At 48.4% G+C, this 20,934-nt stretch overlaps 1 protein-coding gene across 3 annotated transcripts in view; it reads right to left on the bottom strand.

Annotated features, from left to right (window-relative positions):
• Dpysl5 (dihydropyrimidinase like 5) overlaps positions 1-20,934 on the bottom strand; it is an 86,818-nt gene that overhangs the window by 20,200 nt on the left and 45,684 nt on the right. For all 3 annotated transcript variants that reach the window (XM_052746075.1, XM_052746074.1, XM_052746076.1), the window contains exon 3: positions 874-1,032. In XM_052746075.1, the coding sequence (XP_052602035.1) occupies positions 874-1,032 (159 nt within the window). The remainder of the gene's footprint in view (positions 1-873; positions 1,033-20,934) is intronic.

Here is a 20,934-nt window from a genome sequence, read left to right as displayed (position 1 = left end):
CTGGAGAGCAAAACGCAGAGTCAGTGCCAGGGAGGACAGCAGGTGCTGGAGGACTAGCCCGGTGAGGAGACGGACCAGGAAGTACCGAGAAGGGCTGTGGCTAACTGTCTCAGAGGCCTCAGTTCAGCGCTGTAAACTCCAGCACACACAGGCCCTCTGTGCCTGAGCCAACCGCTCCATGGTCCTCCCCATCAGCTGTTCATGGTACCTCGCGTACACATCGGGACATCCTGAGCCCCGGCAGTCAGGGCAAGGAGCCAGCGCTCCTGAGTTTGGCCCGTGGCCTTGGACTCTGCTGCAATGTGATGCTCACTGTGAATGCTGCAAAATGGGTTGTGGGAACCCACAAAAGCTTCCTAGTGAGACCCGAGCTTGCTTCACACAGCAGGGCTGCATTAGGGGATGGCTGGACCACGTGCATGGTCACCAGGTGTCTGGGATGGTCTGCACTTGGCTGTGCTGGGGGGAAGTCTTTTGCTCCACCCCTTGGCATTCCTTGAAAAGCCCTTTAGCAGAGACAGAAGGGGCCGGTGGGTTTTGGCCCAGGCCCTCCCGAGGCTATCCTGTGTTTCTGTCTGTCTCTCTCTATACTTCTCCCTACATAATCCTCATTTCTCCCTGCTCAAGAGTACCCTGGGGGGGAAAAGGGAGCAGGTTTCCCTCCATGGGTCCTTTAAGATAGGCAGGACAGTCCCCCTCCCCACCATCTTTATGGACTCCTAAATGTTTTGTTTGACACATAGGGAAGCCGGAGTGGTGGTGGGGAGTGTTCGTACACACAGAAGAACATCAGGCCCCAGCCAGCTCAGTGACACACCCCTTTGTGCACCAGACCACTGGGGTCTTCTTTGGGGGTTCCATCCGCACCGTTACCTTGGGTGCCCACCAGGTGATCCCCACATGGAGGGCATAGTCACAGCAGACCTTGGGGTCAGCCAGAGCCCTGCACTTCTCGTAGGCTTCCACAAGGGAGGTCTCCTTGTCAGGCAGGACATGGCCCATGATCATGGTGGTGCCTCCAACGAGTGCCGCCTGAAGGAACAAGAGGAAAGGTCACACTCGGTCACACTCATGTCACTGTCAGGTGAGGCACGCTGCTCAGGGTGCACTTGGAACAACCACGGAGATTGTGAGGATCCAACACAGCGAGGCCTGGGAAACTGTAAGCGGTGGTTCAGAGGTGCGAGGGATGATTTTCTTCAGAGCAAACAAACCCGCTTCTTCCCCGCGCAGAGTTCCAGCGTGGCCCTTTGGAAAAAGCACTTAGCATGTCACAAGGCCGGATCCCACCTTCCCAGTAGGGTCTCCCTCCAAGTGACCTTCAGCTAACTTCAATAAAGAGACAACATAATCAAAGGCCCGAGTATATGTATATATCTGTCACGGCGTGAAGCATGACCAAGGGTTCATGTGTAAAACTTGGTGATCTAGTCACACACACACACACACATTAAACCATAGTGTGTAAGACAAAACTCGGTGATCTAGTCACACACTTACATTAAACCATAGTGTATAATACGGTAGTATGAAGTTATTGTTTTATTCCGTCACTTACTCTGAGGCAGTTTTACTTAAAATTCATATACATCTTCAACATCAGCCCTTTAGTCCTCTTTTCCCTTCTGCTGGCATATTAGCTTTATTTTTTCCTCCCTCCCTTCCTTCCTCCCTCCTCCTCCTTCCCCCACTTTCCTTTCTTTCTTTTCAAGGCAGTTTCTCTGTGTAGCCCTGGCTGTCTCGAAACTGACTCTGTAGACCAGGCTAGCCTCAAACTCACAGAGACCTGCCTGTTGGCTTCACTTCCATCTGTCTTGTCTGGGCTAGACCACTTCTAGATGCACGTCTAATTTACTAGTGAAAGGTGACTCAATTCACAGGCTCCACAAGCTACTACTTCTAAAAGATTCCCCCCCCCCCGCCTCATTTCTCATGTGTGTTTGTGCGTGCCTCTTTGCATGTATGTGGGCACAAGTGTGTGTGTGTGTGCACGTGGGTGTACATGTGTGTGGAGACTCAACGTGGATGTTGAGAATCATCCTCGATTGCTCTTCCATCTTAGCCACTAAACAAGGTGTCTCAATCAAACCCAGAGCTTGCTGGTATAGCCAGTCCGGCTAGCAGGTTTGCTCTGGGGGCTCCTGACTCCACCTTTCCAGGCTGGGTTCTGGGAATCCGAATTCTAGTCCTCACACTAGTGAGGTAAACACTGTGATCACGGAGCCATCTCCTCAGCCCCTAAAAAGAAAATTTTAAGAAGGCTCACTCACAATCACAAGGCAAACCCCCAGGAAAAAAAAATGATTAAACCCCATACTAAATTCCTCTTTTACTCAAAAAGGAAAACTTGCTTGAACGTGTGACTTTGGTGAACTTCCGAAACTGACATTTCCCAAAGGATGCTTCAGGTCAATGCGCTGTTCCCAAACCCTGCTGTTATTGATTAAAAGAACCAAGAGAGGGCTCTTCACACACGGAGCTGGCCTCCTGGCTAGACAATTGGAAGAGAGAGTCAAATCTCACTTATGGAGTGGTAAAGGGCCATCTTGATGGGTGTGTTTAATCATCCTAATTCCATTCTTTTCCATAGGGGTGAAAAAGCCCGACGAAGCTGACGTCTCTATAAAGTCAAATTCCATGATCCCAAATCAGAGAAACTCCTGGGGACTAAGGCACCAGAAGAAAAAAAAAAGAGTCCAACAGCCAAACAATTAAGAATGAAAAAAATCTCAGCGTCTCCGCGGTCTGATTTCTTGCATTGCTTAAAGCAGCCAACAGAGGGCGCTAGCTCTGTGTAATACACGAAGGACCGGGGTGGGGTGGGGGAGAGGAGGGGGTGGGGCACAGATTGTAGTTTACGAGCTGGCTTCTGTTCCTGGTTCTGCTGGATCCCGCCGCAGGGCTGATTCATCCTCACAGCAGGTGGATGTACTCTGTTTCGGCCGGCCGAGCCTTTCTTGCCTGTCCACGTGCACACGGGGGCGTCTGGTGTACTAGCATTGTACTCTCTAAATTGTTTTGTTCTTTAGGTCTCCGGGGCTGTCCTCTCTCTGTGCCCCTTCCGCACAGCACAGCGGCAGCCAGGGATGGGGAAAAAACGGACCCACGGAGAACACTGGTAAAGGAGTCAGGATCCCCGAGGCAAGGGTAGAAAAGGCAATTCATTTGCAAATCTTCAAATGCATGACCGCACACACCAGGCTAATAAACCGTTATCCTCCTTCCAAGGGCCCCGGAAACCGAGCTACAATGCACAGACAATGACTTCCCCTGGAGTCCGCCCCGTCTCACAACTTCCATCCTGGATACAGGCTGAGCACACAGGTCTAAAAACTGTCCATTGCTGTAAAATGCTACCCTCGGACCTAGTGTGCACATGTTTGTGTTCTGATCCCCAAGAAGAGAGGGTAGGCTTGTGTAGATCCTGGAACGGCTCCTGGCTTTTAGTCAGGGAATTCCAGGGACCAGCAATGGTGTAGATATGGGTTACCGGGGTTCTAGGCAGACACAGCCTCTGAGCCCTGTGGGAAAGAAGTACAAGTCGCCAGAGACCCCAAGCAGCATCCTCTGGAGTCTAACTATGGGAACTGAAGAGTTCTTGAAAACATGCTGAGTGGTGGTATTGACTTCCCTGCCTACTGGCTGTCATCTGGAGCAGCCACGGGCCCCCTCTGCACCTCCAAATGTAGACCCACACATACGCATGCACACCTGCAGGGTAGCAGCTACGGGATGCTTGGAACACACACACACACTCACACACACACACAAACACAAACGCACTGAAACACGCACACACACACCCACACACACACACCCCACACACACACACACACGGAGCCGACCTTTCAAACAGGCACAGTTCTGATGCCCAGGATGAATGCCTTGGGCTCCGTGTTCACAAGAACAGGACGACATCACAGACGTGACAGACCTTTTCATCGTCACCCCACTTAAAGGCCTTGCAGAGATCATCACTGATCAAGGCCCTGTCCTGTCCCCATGCTTTCGGAAGGACGTGTTTAAGGATACTTGGCTGTGGGCCTGTCACATGTCATGACTCTTTACACAAAAACTGTTGCTTAGGTGAGCTGTGCATGATGCTTAGCGACAGGCAGTTAAGATGATGATCATGGATGCCGTCTTAGGGGTTCTATTGCTGTGATGAAACACCACGCACAAAAGTAACTTGGGGGAGGAAAGTTCCACATCGCAGTCCATCCTCAAAGGACGCCTGGGCAGCAACTCAAGGCAGAGGCCACGGCTTGCTCAACCTGCTTCTAATACACCCCAAGACCACCAGCCCGGAGGTGGCACCACCCACAGTGGGATGACCTCCCACATCCATCAGCAATCAAAAAAATGCCCCCTAGGCCAATCTGGTGGGGGCATTTTCTCAGTTGGATCCCTCTTCTCAAATGACTCTAGCTTGTGTCAAGTAAACAAAACGCTAGCCAGCACCGAGGCTAAGTAATAACATAAAAGGGCAATACTGCGGGGAGCGAAGAAGCAGATTCGGTGTGTTCACACGCGGCTTGGAGCTATGCTAAGTCACACACAGGAAACATGGGAGGAAGCATGCCAAGCACATTAATGACGGCTGTTTTGGGGTGACTGGTCCTGAGTAGTTTGTTTTTCCTTCTTTTCTAAAATCTATTCAACGGGATATGTTAATTTTACAACATACATGGAAAGCAACGTCATTTTTATAATACACACTATACAAATCAGCTTGGAAGACGCTAAAACTAAATGTCTCCATGTGTAAAAAAAGTTGCAGTTATGAGATATTTCAGATGCAGAATAATGTCACAGAAGACTAAAAACCTGCCTGTGTAACCTACCACATACATTTATCAGATACTAGTAATTTTATAATTTTTGCTTCAGATATTTTAAACTTTTAATTTTTATTAAAAATATCATGGGGGTGGGCAGCGGGAGAGGTCGAATCCAGGGTCTCATACGTTAAACCCTTGCTTTACCACTGAGATACACCCCAGATGAGATTTTTTTTTGTGTATTTGGGTATGTATGTGTCCGTCGTGTGTGTGCATGTGTGGCTTCACGTTCATATGTGGGCATCTTTGTGTTCAGGCGTGCATTTACATGTGTGTGCGTGTGCACGTGTGTTCATTTGTGCATTCTCTTGTGTGCATCTGTGTGTTCAAACATACATTTGCATATTTGTGGCTGCATGTGAGGGCCAAAAACTGACATCCGTCACGCATCTTAATTGCTCTCCACTGTGTTTACTGAGGCAGAGTCTCTCGCTGAGCCCAAGGCTCGCACTTTTGACTAGTCTAGCCAGGTTGCCCCAGGGTTGCTGTCACTGAACTTCACAAATGCTGGGATTATAGGAGAGCTCACACACCCACCTTGCGCTATGGCAAGTGGCTTATTTGCTGAGTGTCTCTCCAGCCTGAGGTACTTTCTAAATGAAATATTAATTCTGATATACCCAATGGTCTCCACTATTACCTGCTCTGAGGCTGACATACTTCTGTGTTTTTCTAGCACACGATGCTATCAAGTGGTCCGTATCCCTTGGCAACTTGTTCCCGTGGACATGAACTGCTTCATGTCCTGACCAGGGAAGAGCTGAACCCATCAAGGACTCCTTGAACTTGGTGGCTGACCAAAACTCCTTTTGCGCGTGTACACACACACACACACACACACACACACACACACACACACACACTTCTGTTCAACCAGGCCTTCCTGCCTGTGTACATGGACATGACTTTTCCCTTATTGTAGGACTTCACATCTCTATCAGTTAATGTGGACATGAAGCCCATTTATCTAACCAGTAATCACAATACACCACGGTGCACTTTTGGCAGGGCGTGAAACATCATTTTACTACTTCCAAAAGGCTACTGATATTTTGTTCTTGACATGTACGGCATACTGCTGGGTAAATCTGGATTCATTTGATGACTAGGAATGCCACTTTTATTTGTTCTTGAAAAACGCTAATCATACTTAATGATAATCCACTTTATGACACGGTTTCCAGGCATAGACTTAGCCAAGACTAGGAACTGGTACTAAAATTCAACCTTTTATGCATGTCATCTTCATACGTCAGAAGCACCCTATGGGGGAAATACAGGGGTCTGCATGCTCACCAGACACCCACCCTCAAACTGTGCAGATACTACAGTCATTTAGGGGTTTATTTTCGGACACAGGATGGAACAATGAATTGATCCTCCTTAGCTTTCTCAGGGCAAAGTGCTTTGAAGGGACATTCTCTTAAAATCTGTGACGTTGCTTCAGATCTTACTGTTTCCTCCAGTTTCCTATAGTGATCCCCCCTGACCTCCTTCCACAATGCTTCCCCATCCAATGTGGCTGTCTTGCTCCAGGGCCAAGAATGAACAGGTCAAGGCAAAAACAAACAAACAAACAAACAAACCATTGTCCTCTGCTGTTGAGAAGGCACTTGGGCCAAGGCCAATCCACTGGTTTTCCCTAATGCGCACATTCCCAGATGCAGAATCACAAGGGTGTGTATGTAAGAGAAACGTTGCGATACTGCTTTACAGATGTACAGCCCGAGGAAAACTCACTTTACAGGGAGTTATACTGAGATTCAAATGACAAGGTATCTGATGTTGCTATGGTTTGGATATAATTTGAATGCCACTTCCCAGTGGGTTTTGTGTGTCAAAATTTAATCCCCACTGAGAGATACCGGAAGGGTAGAAACAATCCCATTACCATGTTTAGAAGTGGGGGGATTTAGGAGGCGATTAAAACAAGGTCATGGAGTGTGGCCTCATGACTTAATACTGATGGTCTTACAGGGAGAAAGACCAGAGACTAGATAGCCACATACTTGTCTCCTCTGTCTCTTGCAATGTGACACCCTGCACTCTCTTAGGACGCTGCTGGCAAAAAGGCCACCACCAGACGCAGCCCCTCGGCCTTAGACCTCCAGAATCGCAAGCCAAACTAAGCCTTTTTCAGCACAAATCATGCAACCGGAAGTATTTCATTGCAGCAACAGTAATCAGGCCCATGCAGCTCTGCTTTGTAAACGCCATCTCCATGCAGTTGCTGAAGCTAGCATTTGTTCACGTGAATCTGCTTCTCAAGAATGGCCAAATTCGCGCCGGGCGGTGGTGGCGCACGCCTTTAATCCCAGCACTCGGGAGGCAGAGCCAGGAGGATCTCTGTGAGTTCGAGGCCAGCCTGGGCTACCAAGTGAGTTCCAGGAAAGGCGCAAAGCTACACAGAGAAACCCTGTCTCGAAAAACCAAAAAAAAAAAAAAAAAAAAAAAAAAAAAAAAAAAAAAAAAAAAAAAAAAAAAAAAGAATGGCCAAATTCTTTCACTTTTAAAAACATTCACATCCTCTATAAGGACTGAAAAAGATCACTCGCTCAGTGGTTTCTATGTTACATGGGGGAACATCCTTCACTTTTAGTCGTCTGGTGCTCGTCGGCCTTCTTGGAAACTAGCTCTTGGACGGCATTGCATTTTTTGTTGTTGTTTGTTTTTGAGACACAGTCTCCCGGTGTAGTAGCTCTGGCTGACCTGGGACTCACTATGTACCCTATGTCGTCATGACTTTTTTTAGTGCGCACATCCGCAGCATTCCTGTATCAAAACCTCACACCTTACCACTTTCTTCAGAGGAAACTGGCAGCGTTGCATTCACAACACACCTTAGGGTAAACACATTCCTCTCTGTGTGCCTGACACTTCAGGGACTCAAATGCTAAACCCAGAGGCAAAATTACCCCGGCATGAATCAGACTTGGGGCGGAAGGGCAGATGGAGGCTTAAATCCTATAGAGGTGGATGTATGTAGTGGTGTACACCGCAACCTGAGCACCTGGGAGGCGGAGTCAGGAGGATGCGGAAGAATTTGTGGGCAGCCTCAGCTACATAGTACATTTGAGACTGGCCCGCACTGTGTGAAAATCTGACTTCATTTTTCCTTCCAAATTCTTTCTTAAATTACACTTTATAAATTTCCATCTCTTTTCGCTATCGTTAACCCTGACTTTTCAGTAAAGCCCCCCCACCCCCGGCCCCCGTTCTGTAACTTAGTAGCTGTTACACCCTTGAGCAATTTTTAACCACTCTGAACTCCATATGCTCACTTTACACACAGAGGTGGGAAGAGAGCCCTCATGGGAGTGACTATGAGAATTAAGAGGAGGGGCTGGAGAGATGGCTAGGGGGACGGGGTTTGGATGCTTGCTGCCAAACCTGACCACATATAACACACTAATGCACGGAGGAAAAAAAAAAAAAAGAATTCAGTGGCATCATGCCTGTCAAGTACCCAGCCCTGTGCCTGCACAGGGGAGCTCAATAAACTGTGACTGTTGGCAGCGGTGACTTGGAAGTGGCGTCATTTGTCCTCTGTGGAGCTGGGGCTTCATTAGCAAGAATATAAACACCTTTTGGAGCAGAGTCCAACTGGGAGACAGAATGAGGGGAAATGCTCATTCCCAGTCGAAACGACTTCAGGATGCTATGGGGGACACAAGCCCGTACAAGACAAAGTCCTCAAGGATGATGGAGAACGTCACTTTCAAGAGGACTTGAGGAAGGGAGGGTCACACTGGGCCAGGGAGGTGGGTATGGCAACCAGAGCAGGATGTGGTGTGGCAAAGTCGGGGGGGGGGGGGGGGCACAGGAAGAGGATGGAGAATGGACCTGTTAGGTTTGGGCTGAGGGAATTCTGACTAGGACCGAGTGCGTGAACCTTGATTAACTTGGAATTCATGCAACTAGCAATGTTGTCAACCTCTCGGTAGCAATGACGGGGATCAGGGAATGTGGGCCAGGAGCACCTGTAGAGAGAACCCTGGCCTCACTCCCATCCCTCGACATGTCTATGGTCCAGGAAGAGGCTGTTTTGAGAGCTGGGATGCGTTTCTCCTTGATTTTTTTTTCTTGTTTTTTTTTTTTTTTTTTTTTTTTCTGAGACAGGGTTTCTCTGTGTAGCTTTGGAGCCTGTCCTGGATCTTGCTCTGTAGACCAGGCTGGCCTCGAACTCACAGAGATCCGCCTGGCTCTGCCTCCCGGGTGCTGGGATTAAAGGCGTGCGCCACCGCCACCTGGCTCTCCTTGGTTTTTGCTGTAAGCTAGATGCAGCCACAGCCAGCCTCAGATGACGACAATCAGACAAGAGTGTTACTCTGTGTGAGAGTTCAGTGGCAGTGTGGGGATGACTGGTCTGAATTTTGGGACTGGGATGGGAAGGGTGAATGTGAAACAAGCTTCCTGAAGAAGCAAGTTTTGACAACGGAGGAGCAAAATAAGTAGCAGGCGAGGCTGAGTATTAGGAGAGGGGGATCGAATGTGCAGGGGGAGGGAGTTTTTAATAAAACGGGATAGAGCTGATTAAGGGACATTCAAGTGGAGACGAAAATTGCTGTTGCTAACATAACTGAGCACTTACTGTATACATATTTTTGATGACAGCTTATGAAAAAGGTACACTATCCCCATTGGTCAGATGAGGAAGCTAAGTTACTATTCACACCTGTTAGGCTGGGCTACTTCTTGCCATCCATTTGGGAAGGGGGTGTGGATACAGAAGGAGACCCCCCCCCAGGGGCCACGATGGGGAGGGCTGAGGCGGCACATTCTTGGTCCCAGACTTCCTAGCAGAACAGGAAGTGAGGCCAAATGCCCTGAAAGCTGGAGTGAGCCAGGATGAGGTTCAAGAAAAGCACGTGCGAATTCACTTTAGGGGAGTCTCCGGGCTCACCCAAGGCCAGGAGCTGGGGCAAGAGAAAGCAGGCTGAGGTAGCTGAGCAGGGACAGCCCAGAATGATTGACAAAGGGGTCGAGGAGCCAGGCAGAAATCCAGCTCAGACACAAAATGAAGAGGGCTCCTGGGGCAGGTTAAATTTTGTTTGGGCTGAAGGTGTCATTTGTACTTTTTTTCCCCCAGCCACTACAGCCCAGGCTGGCCTCAAACATGCCCAAATAGTTGAAGGTGACCATGACCTTTTGAACTGTCTGCCCCTACCTCTCCGGTGCTGGTATGACAGACACATCCCACCACACATGGTTAAAGCAGTGGTGTGGATTGAACCCAGGGCCTTACGCCTGCTAGGCAGACACGTGTCCTCTGGGTCACAATCCTAGACCCCTCTGCGCTCTTGACTTTTCTAGAAATGCAGTGCGATGATGACGCATGGGACCTGGGGGCAATGAGGCACAGGGTGGGACTTTGGGCTGGCAGGCCCGAACTGGACTTTCAGTTGTAGCAGTGAAGTGTCCTCGGACCCTGGGTGTGCTGGTGTGAATGAAAATAGTCCCCATATGGGCTGGAGAGATGGCTTAAGAGCAGTGACTGCTCTTCCAGAGGACCTGAGTTCAACACCCAGGATCTACACGGCAGCTCACAACTGTCTAACTCCAGTTCGAGGGGACCCGAGACCCATAGCAAAACACTAATGCATATAAAGAAAGAAAGAAAAAAAAAGAAAGAAAATAGCCCCCATAGACTCACAGGGAGCAGCATTATTGGAGGTGGGATCTTGTCGGAGTAGGTGTGGCCTTGTTGGAGGAAGTGTGTCACAAGGGGTAGGCTTTGAGGTTTCAGAAGCTCAAGCCAGGTCCAGTGGCTCACTGTCTCTTCCTGCTGCCTGCCCATCCGCATGTAGAACTCTCAGCTCCTCCTCCAGCACCACGCCTGCCTGCAGGCCACTACGCTTCCCACCATGATGATAATGGACTAAACCTCTGAACTGTAAGCCAGCCCCAACTAAATGCTTTCCTTTATAAGAGTTTCCCTGGTCATGGTGTCTCTTCACAGCAATAGGACACTATCTAAGACACTGGGTAAGGAAGTTCCAGCCTGGGTGGCTGTGGCACCATTCTCTGAAGGAGGCATCCCTGGCCGAGGAATGGCTGCTACTAGAAGTGAGGACCTTGGTTTGTTTTGAGGGCGTCTGAGTTGGTGCCCAGAGCTGTCGGGCTTTGGTTAAACAGAGGAGTCATTGGGTACAGATTTCCTGGGAAAAGATTATGGCTCAGAGGGAAAAGAGTACCGGTTTAGACCCATGAGGTAGCCAAACAGTGTTGGGTCACAGGCCCAGACAAGAACTGGAAGACTAGCAAGGGATTCCTGAGGAGTCCCAGCTCTAGAAGCCAAGGCATTGATACTCCCGGACTCCCTGGCTTCCAGAAGCATTTAGACGGTCAAAAGCAGGGCCCTCTGTCACTCGGACACAGTGAGCTTCTTATCCATTGGTTCCAGCTCAGCAGGTGCACACCCACAGCCTGCAGCAAATCGCTATGAAATCCAAGGAATTTCTTTTCCTTTCATCTTTTAATAGAGTGCTGTTGGGGGCATGCAGGCCTTGCACTGGTCAGAAGGAGGCTGGCCACGGGCCCCTGTTCTCCTCCCCTTCCGACACAAATTCCACTACACAAAGGGAACTGCTCTAGCTGGGGCTGTTGTGTGCAGTGGGGTTGGCCGGCAACAGGACCATTGGCGGGAGCCCAGTAAGGCACACTGCAGATCCCACAGTGAAAGACGCTTCCAAGATGGTTCTCACGCTTGGCCGGTTCCAGGGCAGCAAGACAGTGCTTCCTACAGAAGACTTGGTGAAATTAGACCCCAAACCGCTCCAAGGCCCTGTCCTTCATGGCTCCACGCACAGATGGATCCAGGAGTAGGTCTCTCTAATCTTCACAGCTGCATGTGGCAGATGTGGCCATCATCCCAGATTTTCAGAGACCAGCCAGGCTGCAATCTAGGTATTTGTACTACCAAGCCCACGCTCTCCTGTGCTAACAGGTGTGAGGTGCCTCGAGCTGTCCCACCCCAGCTTCAGGGTTTCCCGGAGGGTGTGCTTAAAATAGACTGTGAACAAGGAAGTGTACGCAGAGGGCTTAACTGTTTGTTTTTTGTTTTTTTTTCCTTTTCCATTTTGGAAGTTACGAATACATGAATATCAGTTGGTGGGAGGACTATAAAAGCATGTGTGATTTTTTTGTGAGGTATGACACACATGCCCATGGTTAAGACATTCCCTTTAAGTCCCAGAATGAAGGAATTTCCGCAAGGCTGGCCAGGGAGACAGACACAGCCTGCCACTAGCACAGCAAGACATCGTCACCTTCACTGAAGTCATCAGTCTACTGTGATAGTAATTCCTAGGTTTAACTTCAGAAAAAATAAAATACTGATAGCCTACTGTGTGCAGCGTTCTTAATGTTTACGATTGCTTTTGATCCTCAGAAAGGCTCCATACTCACAGCTGGCCAAAGGACTGAAAACAAGTGACTGTCGAATGTGCGTCTCTCAATGGGACATCTGCATCGACCTCCTCAAGGCTCAGAGAACACCGTGGAAGAGAGGATGGAGAAAAAGAAAATGGTGGACGATGAGGCGGGGGTGCTGGGAAACGCACCTGTCTGGTTACGATGTGACTGTTGCATGCACGAGTCCCTGCAGCTCTGGTTTCCCACACATGCTCACGCCAACAAGCTCAGCCAGCATGCCAGCGGGCAGCACCGGCTGGCCTCAACGGTTGTTTAAAAAATTAAGTCATGAGGGTGGGAAGGGGCTATGTTGAGAGGTATAGAGGGAATAGGAAGGAGGAGTTGGGGGCAAGTATGATCGAGATACATTGTATATATGTATGAAATTGCCAAAGAATAAAAAAAGATTCGCTTTCTTTTTTAAAAGGTTAAGTTGGGAATAGTAGGGTACACCTTGCCACAGAAGTGGGTCCCTGTGAGTTGGGGGCCAGCTTGGTCTACATAGCTGTTGTGTTACAGTCTCCTGTGAGATTGTAACATTCATCCTGCAGGGAGGCTCTTTAACCTAGAAGGTTAAAAAAACAACAACTCAAAATAGCTTCAGGAAGTCCCTGAAACTGACCAGATTCTCTAGGTCCCGCCCTGCCAGAGTAAGCCGTAAAAGCTGCCAAGAAGATGCCCAGACAAGCCAAGCTGCCAAGAAGATTCCGAGATCAGACCAGCTGAGCTGCCTGGAAGAGGCTGAGGGCAACTGGAGCGCTAGAAAGTTCACTCTGACCTGCTGAGCTGCCTGCAGGCTGTGCAGTGCGCTCCAGGTCCCCCCAGGTCCCCCGGCCTGTGAGCTGTCACTCATGATGGGGGGTGAGCTTTAGTGATACAGCTGTCTGAGTCATGTCTGCTCCTGTAAGTAAACTTTCACCCACACTCCTGTAAGTAACCCCAATAAAACTCATTGGTTACCGAGTTGGACTTCGGGGGTATCCATTCTGTCTCTCCTGGGATCACTATCTGGGGTGAGTAAACATAGGTGTTTCATCTCCTCAGGGATTGGTCACTCAATAATAGTGCATTCTAGGCTAGCCAGGGATGCATAGTGAGATTTTTGTCTCAATAACAATAGAAAATGCCCTGTAATTACAAGTGGGGACTTGAACAGACATGTGTACACCCACGTCTATAGCACTCACAAAATAAATGCTAAAAAAAAAAATGGGGATAACCCAAGACTCCATCCACTGTCACAGATGAGCGAATAAGAACATGTGGTCTATGCATACAATGGAGTACTCTGACATGCTACGACCCAGATGAACATGGAAGGCATTGCGCTAAGGGAAAGAAGTAGCCGCGGTGGACAAGCACTGTCCCATGCCACTCAAACGCAGAACTTGAGTAGGCACGCTCTCAGGGACAGAAGGCGGAATGGTGGTGTTACACGGAGGAAAGAGGGGACAGGGGTTAACCCTTAGTGGTGTGGAGCTGCAATTAAGACTAATGAACGAGCCTGAATCCCACAGAATGATATACCTAGACACGGTTAAAGTGGGAAGATTTATGTTAGGTATATTTACCAGGGCAATTTTTAAAAATTCTTGTAGGCTAGGGGTTATATTGGGGCTTCAAGGCCACCACACAGGCAAACTAAATGAGTTTGACCCATCTGACCACAGCTCCAGACTCCTACCAGTTTAATCACCCCTCAGCTCGGGCTAGCCCTGCATGGCCGAGGGGCTCCCCACTTCCAAAATTCCAAGAATGGCAAAGAGTGAGAAGGAAACGAGACCTAGCTGTAGCTGTCATAGAGGAGAGGGTGTGGCTGGGGCTTGAATTACAGGGCTAACAGCGAGAATTGTACCAACATTTAAAATTACGAAATGAGGAGCCCGGGGCCTCGCTCTGAGCCAGAATGATTATCTTCACAGCCGAGCACCCGATTTAAATTCATTGTGTTTAATACAAAGCCCCAGCACGGCACAGACTGTCTCCCGACATGCGGTTGCCATGGAGACCGGAGATGATCCTCAAAGGGAGCTGTGTGGCAGAAGGAACGTGGCTGCCAGTGCTCCAGAAGCCAAGGGGCCTGTGGAAATGGCTCTAAAGTGGAGCAGCACAGAGGGACCCTTTGTCACCCTGCTCTTTGGCAGAGCCCCTCCTGATCTCAAAGTGGGAGAGTTGACAGACCAGCAGGCCACACGGATGCTTAGTAAAAGCCCAGGCTGTCCACAGATGCCCGAGAGGAGGGCTGACCAGCAGCAGTTCAGAATGAAGTACATGTAACCCCGATTGCTCTCTGTTCATCGTCTGCTTCAAGGGGACCTTCATTTAGTCCCACGGCTAAGTGGTAACAACGCCACGAAGCTGTTAAGGAAGGATGCCAGGCCTGCCCTGCGTTTATCCTCCTGGCAAGGGATGTAACCCTCTGAGGCCCAGCCTCCCACCCAGGAAGGACAAATCGCAAGGTCTGCCTGAGCTGGCTTCTGAAGGCCAAATCAGGTGCCCGCTGGACAAACAGAGGGGAGCTCTGAACAGCAAGTCACGGCCTGACGGCTCAGGGATGGGGTCAGGAGCCCCGCTATCAAAACAAGAGGATGCAGGGGGAAAGCTTCAGGTCCTGGGGGGAGCTCCATGCTTCCAGGTGCTAGCAGGGGTCTGAGATCCCAGCCTATTGGGCGCTGAATATGCCCCATTTTGAACTCTTGTGTTTTTCACATGGCAGGGAAACCAGACCACCTGAGGGCCACTGAGTCTGGGGCTTAGAGATGACAGACGGAAGTCCAAGTGTGTGTCACGTCTGGCAAAGGGAGAGTCAAGCAAGTGAGCACGAAAAGAGAAACTTTCTCAGGCCTGATGGGAAATGGATCACACTGGGAACCCGACAGTGCTTAGACTTTCAGTCTGGGAAGTTACCCTTATCTAGTTGGTTCGGGATCCTCTAGCCGACCCACGGATCCTGAATGTAGGGCATAGGGAGCGCAGAATGAACTGTCTCCCAGGTTGCTGCCGTATTTTCACACTTCAAACCGGAACCAGGTTATACAAAGGCCATACATGCATTTACATCGCTATCTATAATCATACCATTATTTATTATTATTATTTCTCTTGGAGTAACGTAAGGAACTTAAAAGATCTGGGAATGTAGTGGTTGGTGGAGAGCTCACCTGGCATACCACCAAGCCCTGGGTTCAATGGTCAGCACCATGACAAACAAGCACGGTGGCACATGCCTGAATCCTCGCACCTGTGAGGTACAGCAGAAGGCTCAGAAGATCGAGGTCACCCTCAGGTACGTAGTGAGTTCAAGGCTAGCCTGGGCTATAGGAGACCGTGTCTCCAAAAGAATGACAATGATTAATTCTTATCTACCTGGGGAGGAACTGTGCTAGGGACCAAGAATATTTGCCAGGTGCCTGGCTTATACTCTCAGTTCACAGTTCTTAAAGGTTCAGAGCCTGCACTAAGAATGGCGGCTTCTGTGTATGCGGATGGGCAAAGGCAGCTTTGAAATGAGGTTCAAAGTTAGACGGGTTAGTGCTACCTGCTCTGAAGAACTTCCTTAAAGCTGCAATAACCAAGTATGTGGTGCTGGTGTAGAGACAGACAAATTGGTGAAGGATCACACACACACACATCCCAGAGCTAGGCCCCCATATCTGTGATCGGCTGACTTTTAACAGGGGGTAGATAATCTTTTATATAAACGGTGCTGGGGCACCTTGAGAGTCATGTATAAGAAACCTGAACACCAACCCTTACCGTGTGCTGTGCAGAAAAAAACTAACTTAAAATGGCCACAGGCCTACTTATCTGAGGCTAAAATGACAGAAGAAAACCCTAATGACTTGAATGTGTCTCTCCAAAGACACATGCTGGTCAGATGTAGTGGTGCATGCCTGAAATCCCAGGACTTGGAAGGCAGAGGCAGGAAGATTGAGAGTTCAAAGCCAGCCTGTGCTGTAGACCCAAGACCCTGTCTTACAGGACAAGCAAGAAAAGTTCATGTTACAAGTGTAATCCCTAAATTCCTATGTTGATGGTTTTGGAGGTGGAGCCTCTGGGAAATACATTAGGACTCAATGGAGTCATGAAGATCAGGCCCCCACGTTAACAATGGTGGCTTTTTAAAGAGTCAGAGTGACCAGTCCAGCACAACTGCCCTCTCTTGCCATGTGATGGCTTTTGTCGTGTTATGATGTAGCAAGATGTTCCTCAACAGATTTAGTGCCATGCTCTTGGAATTCCTAACCTCCAGAACCATGCGCCGATCTGCCTCTATTCTTTACAAAGTTTGTGGCATTTAGTTCAAGCAGCAAAAAATAGACTAAAAGAAAACATAGGAGAGTTGGAGAGAGCTCAACTGTTAAGCACTGGCTGCTCTTCCAGTGGACCTGGGTTCAGTTCCCAGTGCCCACATGGTGGCTCACAACCACCTGTAACTCCAGTCTCAGGGGATCTGGTGTCTTTTTCTGGCTTCCTTGGGCACCAGGCATGAACGTGGTACACATACATACATGCGAGGTACGGTAGTTTGAATGTAACTGATTGGCCACCATAGTCTCATAAGGAGTGGCACTATTAGGAGATGAGGCTTTTGTTGGAGGAAGTGTGTCACCGTGGGGGTTGGCTTTGAGGTTTCCAGCACACAGGATACTGCCTGGTGTCTCAGTTGACTTCCTGTTGCCTGCAAGATATAGGACTCTCAGCTATTCCTCCAGTACCATGTCTGCCTGCACACTGCCATGCTCCCCGCCATGAGGATAATGGACTGAACCTCTGAAACTATAAGTGAGCCACCCCAAAGGAGATGTTTTCTTTATAAGAGTTGCTGTGGTCATGGTGTCTCTTCACAGCAATAAGAACACTAACTAATACATAGGGGAAACACCCATACACAGAAAACAAAATAATACCTTAAAAAAATACAATAGAAAATCTTAGTGAGCGTGGATTTTATGAAAACGTCCCGATTCCACAACAAATAAATGAATACGAAAAAGAAATCAACACACGGAACTTCAAAATAAAAAACTTCTGCCCTCTAAAAGTCATTGCTGAGGGGCCTGGAAGAGGGCTCAGTGAGAAAAGCACTTGCTGTCTAAGCATGAAGACCTGAGTTTGAATCCCCAGAACCTGCGTAAAAGTCAGATACATCTGTAATCCTAAAGCTTGTCCAGGGAAAATGGGAGACAGAGAGGGGAGACTCCCCCGAAGTCCAGGGCCAGCCGGCTCAGGGGATGCAGCAGAAACAAAAGAAACTCTTGTGTCATCCAGCTGTGGTGGCGCACACCTTTAATCCCAGCACTCGGGAGGCAGAGGCAGGTGGATCTCTGTGAGTTCGAGGCCAGCCTGGTCTACATAGTGAGTTCCAGGAAAGGCGCCAAAGCTACACAGAGAAAACCCTGTCTTGAAACCCCCCCCCCAAAAAAAAAAGAAAAAAAAAGAAAAGAAAAAAGAAAAGAGAACTTGCAAAGGCATCAGACACTTCACCAAAGATACACACGAGCAGATAAGTGTGGAAAACTATTCGGACACAGTCATTAGGGAAATGCAAATTAATAGTCCAAGGAGTTGCAGCACACATGAGCACGGCTAAAATTCAACAAGCGGACCATGATGAATGACTGCGAAGAGGCAGAGCATCTGCTGGGAGGAACATAAACTGTTGCAATCAGCGTGGGAACCAGTTTTCCTAAAAAGCCAAACATACACCCACAGTGTGACTGAGACATTCACTGCTAGGTACTTTCCAGAGGGAATGTTAGCTCATGTCCATATGAACACATAGACACAGAAGCTCAGAGTAGCATCTGCGATTGATAACTAATAGCTAATAGTACAAGCTTAATAGTAAAAGCCAGAAAGCAGATTTTAAAAAGGGGTGGGGAAGAGTAAGGATACATGTTTCATCATCCCATATATACAGAAATGCTGGGAAATACAAACTAACCCATATCGACTACCTGGGGCCTGGGAGGTCAGAAGTAGTTGGAAAGATTACAAGGACATTAGGAAACTCTGGGAGGGGATGGCAGATGTTTCTTATGTTTCTTAACTGGGATGCCATGCCAGGATATACATATATCAAAAGGTACTACACTGTATGTGCAGCTTTGGTGCTGGAGAGATGGCTCAGAGGTTAAGAACACTGGCTGCTCTTCCAGAGGTCCTGAGTTCAATTCCCAGCACCCATCTGTAATTGTGGCTCACAACCATCTGTAATGAGATCTGGTGCCTCTTCTGGCATGCAGGCAGAGCACTGTGTATATAATAAATATATTTTTTAAATATATTTTTAAAATATTTTCTATACTAAATAGTCAGCTCTAAAACCATATACATACAAGTAACACTCTAAGGATTGAGCAGGTTGTATTTAGTTATTTAGGAACACACACACACACACAGCAACAATTACAGAAAAGGAGGCTGTAATTTTGAGATAGAGTAAGGGGGAGGGTATACGGGAAGAGCTGGAAGAAAGGGAAGGGAGAAAATGATATATTTTAACTTCAAAAAAATAAAAATATGTAGCTTATTGTATACTGATAAATATATATTATTAATAAACTTGTTTTCTTTTTTCTCTTTCTTTTTTTCCCTCAAGATGGGGTTTCTCTGTGTAGCCCTGGCTGTCCTGGAACTCACTCTGTACCCCCGGCTGGCCTTGAACTCACAGAGATCCACCTGCCTCTGCCTCCCGAGTGCTGGGATTAAAGGCGTGGGCCACCGCCACCCGGTGTGTTTTCTTTTCTTAAAGACTTATTTATTTTTATTTTATGTGTATGTTACTTTGCTGTTGGGTATGTCTGTGCCTCAAGTGCACGTAGCACTGGCAGAGGCCAGAAGAGGGCATCAAATTCCCTGGCACAGGAGTTAAAGTGGTTATGAGTGGCCATGTGGGTGCTGGGAACTGAACCAGGTCTTCTGCAAGAGTCATAAATGCTCTTGACTGCTGAACCATTTCTCCAGCCCAAGTTATTTATTTTTTGAAAGATTTATTTATGATGTATATAGTGTTCTGCCTGCATGTACACCTGAAAGCCAGAAGAGGGCACCAGATCTCATTACAGATGGTTGGTTGTGAGCCCCCATGTGGTTGCTGGGAATTGAACTCAGGACCTCTGGAAGATCAGCCAGTGCTCCTAATGGCTGAGCCATCTCTACATTGGTGTAAAAAAAAAATAAGGGGTGGGGGAGAGCCCCGAGTACCCAATCATAACCGTTACTTTCTTTTTTTTTTTTTTTTTTTTTTTTTTTTGGTTTTTCAAGACAGGGTTTCTCTGTGTAGCTTTGCGCCTTTCCTGGGACTCACTTGGTAGCCCAGGCTGGCCTCGAACTCACAGAGATCCGCCTGGCTCTGCCTCCCAAGTGCTGGGATTAAAGGCGTGCGCCACCACCGCCCGGCACATAACCGTTACTTTCTATACAGGCTCTCCCCAAGGATAACCCTCGCCAATAAGATAGCAAGCTTCGTTGAATTCTTAAGTATTAATTGAAAATATTATGGTACTTACATCTAAACAGGAAAATCTATTTGTGGCTAGAGGTCGAATTAATTCACTCCCAATGTCATTTTCCAGCTCTGTCATTGTGTGTATATGTGTGACAAGGATGCCTAGGGGTGTGAGAGGAGAGCTTGCACCAGAGCTCAGTATCGGTCAGTGAGAAAGCTGTTCCTGTAGTCAGGTCACAGCCTTATCTTTCACAGTCACTAGGTAAGCATCCTCTAGCTTTCAAGACTTTTCTTGTCTTGTCTGTCGGTGGGACAGGGTCTCATGAAGCCTAGCTGGCTTCAAACCAGCTACACAGCTGAGGCTGACCTTGAACTCCTGGATCCTTCTGCCTCTACCTCCCAGGTGCTTGGATCGCAGACATTGCCCACCACGGCCAATTTATGTGGTACGAAGGAGTGAACTCAAGGGCCTCGTGCACGCTAGATAAGCGCTCTACCAACTGAGCTACATGATTCCTAGCCTTTAAGTAAAAGCGTTCTAACGGAGAGGATAACACTGTTGGCCGTAGGAACAGAAAAGCAAGGTTGGAAGCCCCCCCCCCCCCCGCCCCCGGGGCGGGGGGATAGAGTCAGTGTCTACATGCATGGCCATCCTAAGACACGCACTGCCTGTTCAATACAGGAATATGGCGACTCCAGAGGGAACCTCAGCAAGGCTTGGGAGGGCAGAGACTTGCAACTGAGTGCTTCTGAAGTTGTGTGCAAGACCACGTTAAAATGTTTTTGGGGAACTGGGGAGGTGGGTTCGTGTATAGAGTGCCTGTCATGTAAATGTGTGGACCTGAGTTCAAACCCCCAGCACCTATATAAAAACCAGGCCTGGCTGCATGTGCCTGTCACCCCAGGGGTGGGAAGTGGAGACAGGTGGATCCCGGGACCTTGCTGTCCAGTCAGCCTAGTCAAAAGTGAGCTTCAGGGGCAGTGACAGATCCTGTCTCAAGCGATAAGGTGGAGAGCAATAGAGGAGAACCCTTGGCATCCTCCTCTGGCCTCCAAATGCACACGGATGGGTGTGTGCACATGCATAATACACATGGACACACACATCCACATATGTGCATGCACACATACACCACACACACCCCATAAAATCTCTTTCGAAATATCAAAGAAAATATATTAACAAAGAGTAAAAATATAAAGGTTTTAAGGGAAGAATAAATAAGA

The sequence above is a fragment of the Peromyscus californicus genome, unplaced genomic scaffold (genome assembly GCF_007827085.1).
Source record: "Peromyscus californicus insignis strain IS unplaced genomic scaffold, ASM782708v3 Scaffold_1__1_contigs__length_55948999, whole genome shotgun sequence".
Taxonomy (NCBI): Eukaryota; Metazoa; Chordata; class Mammalia; order Rodentia; family Cricetidae; genus Peromyscus; species Peromyscus californicus.
This window is presented reverse-complemented; position numbering and strand designations above follow the sequence as displayed.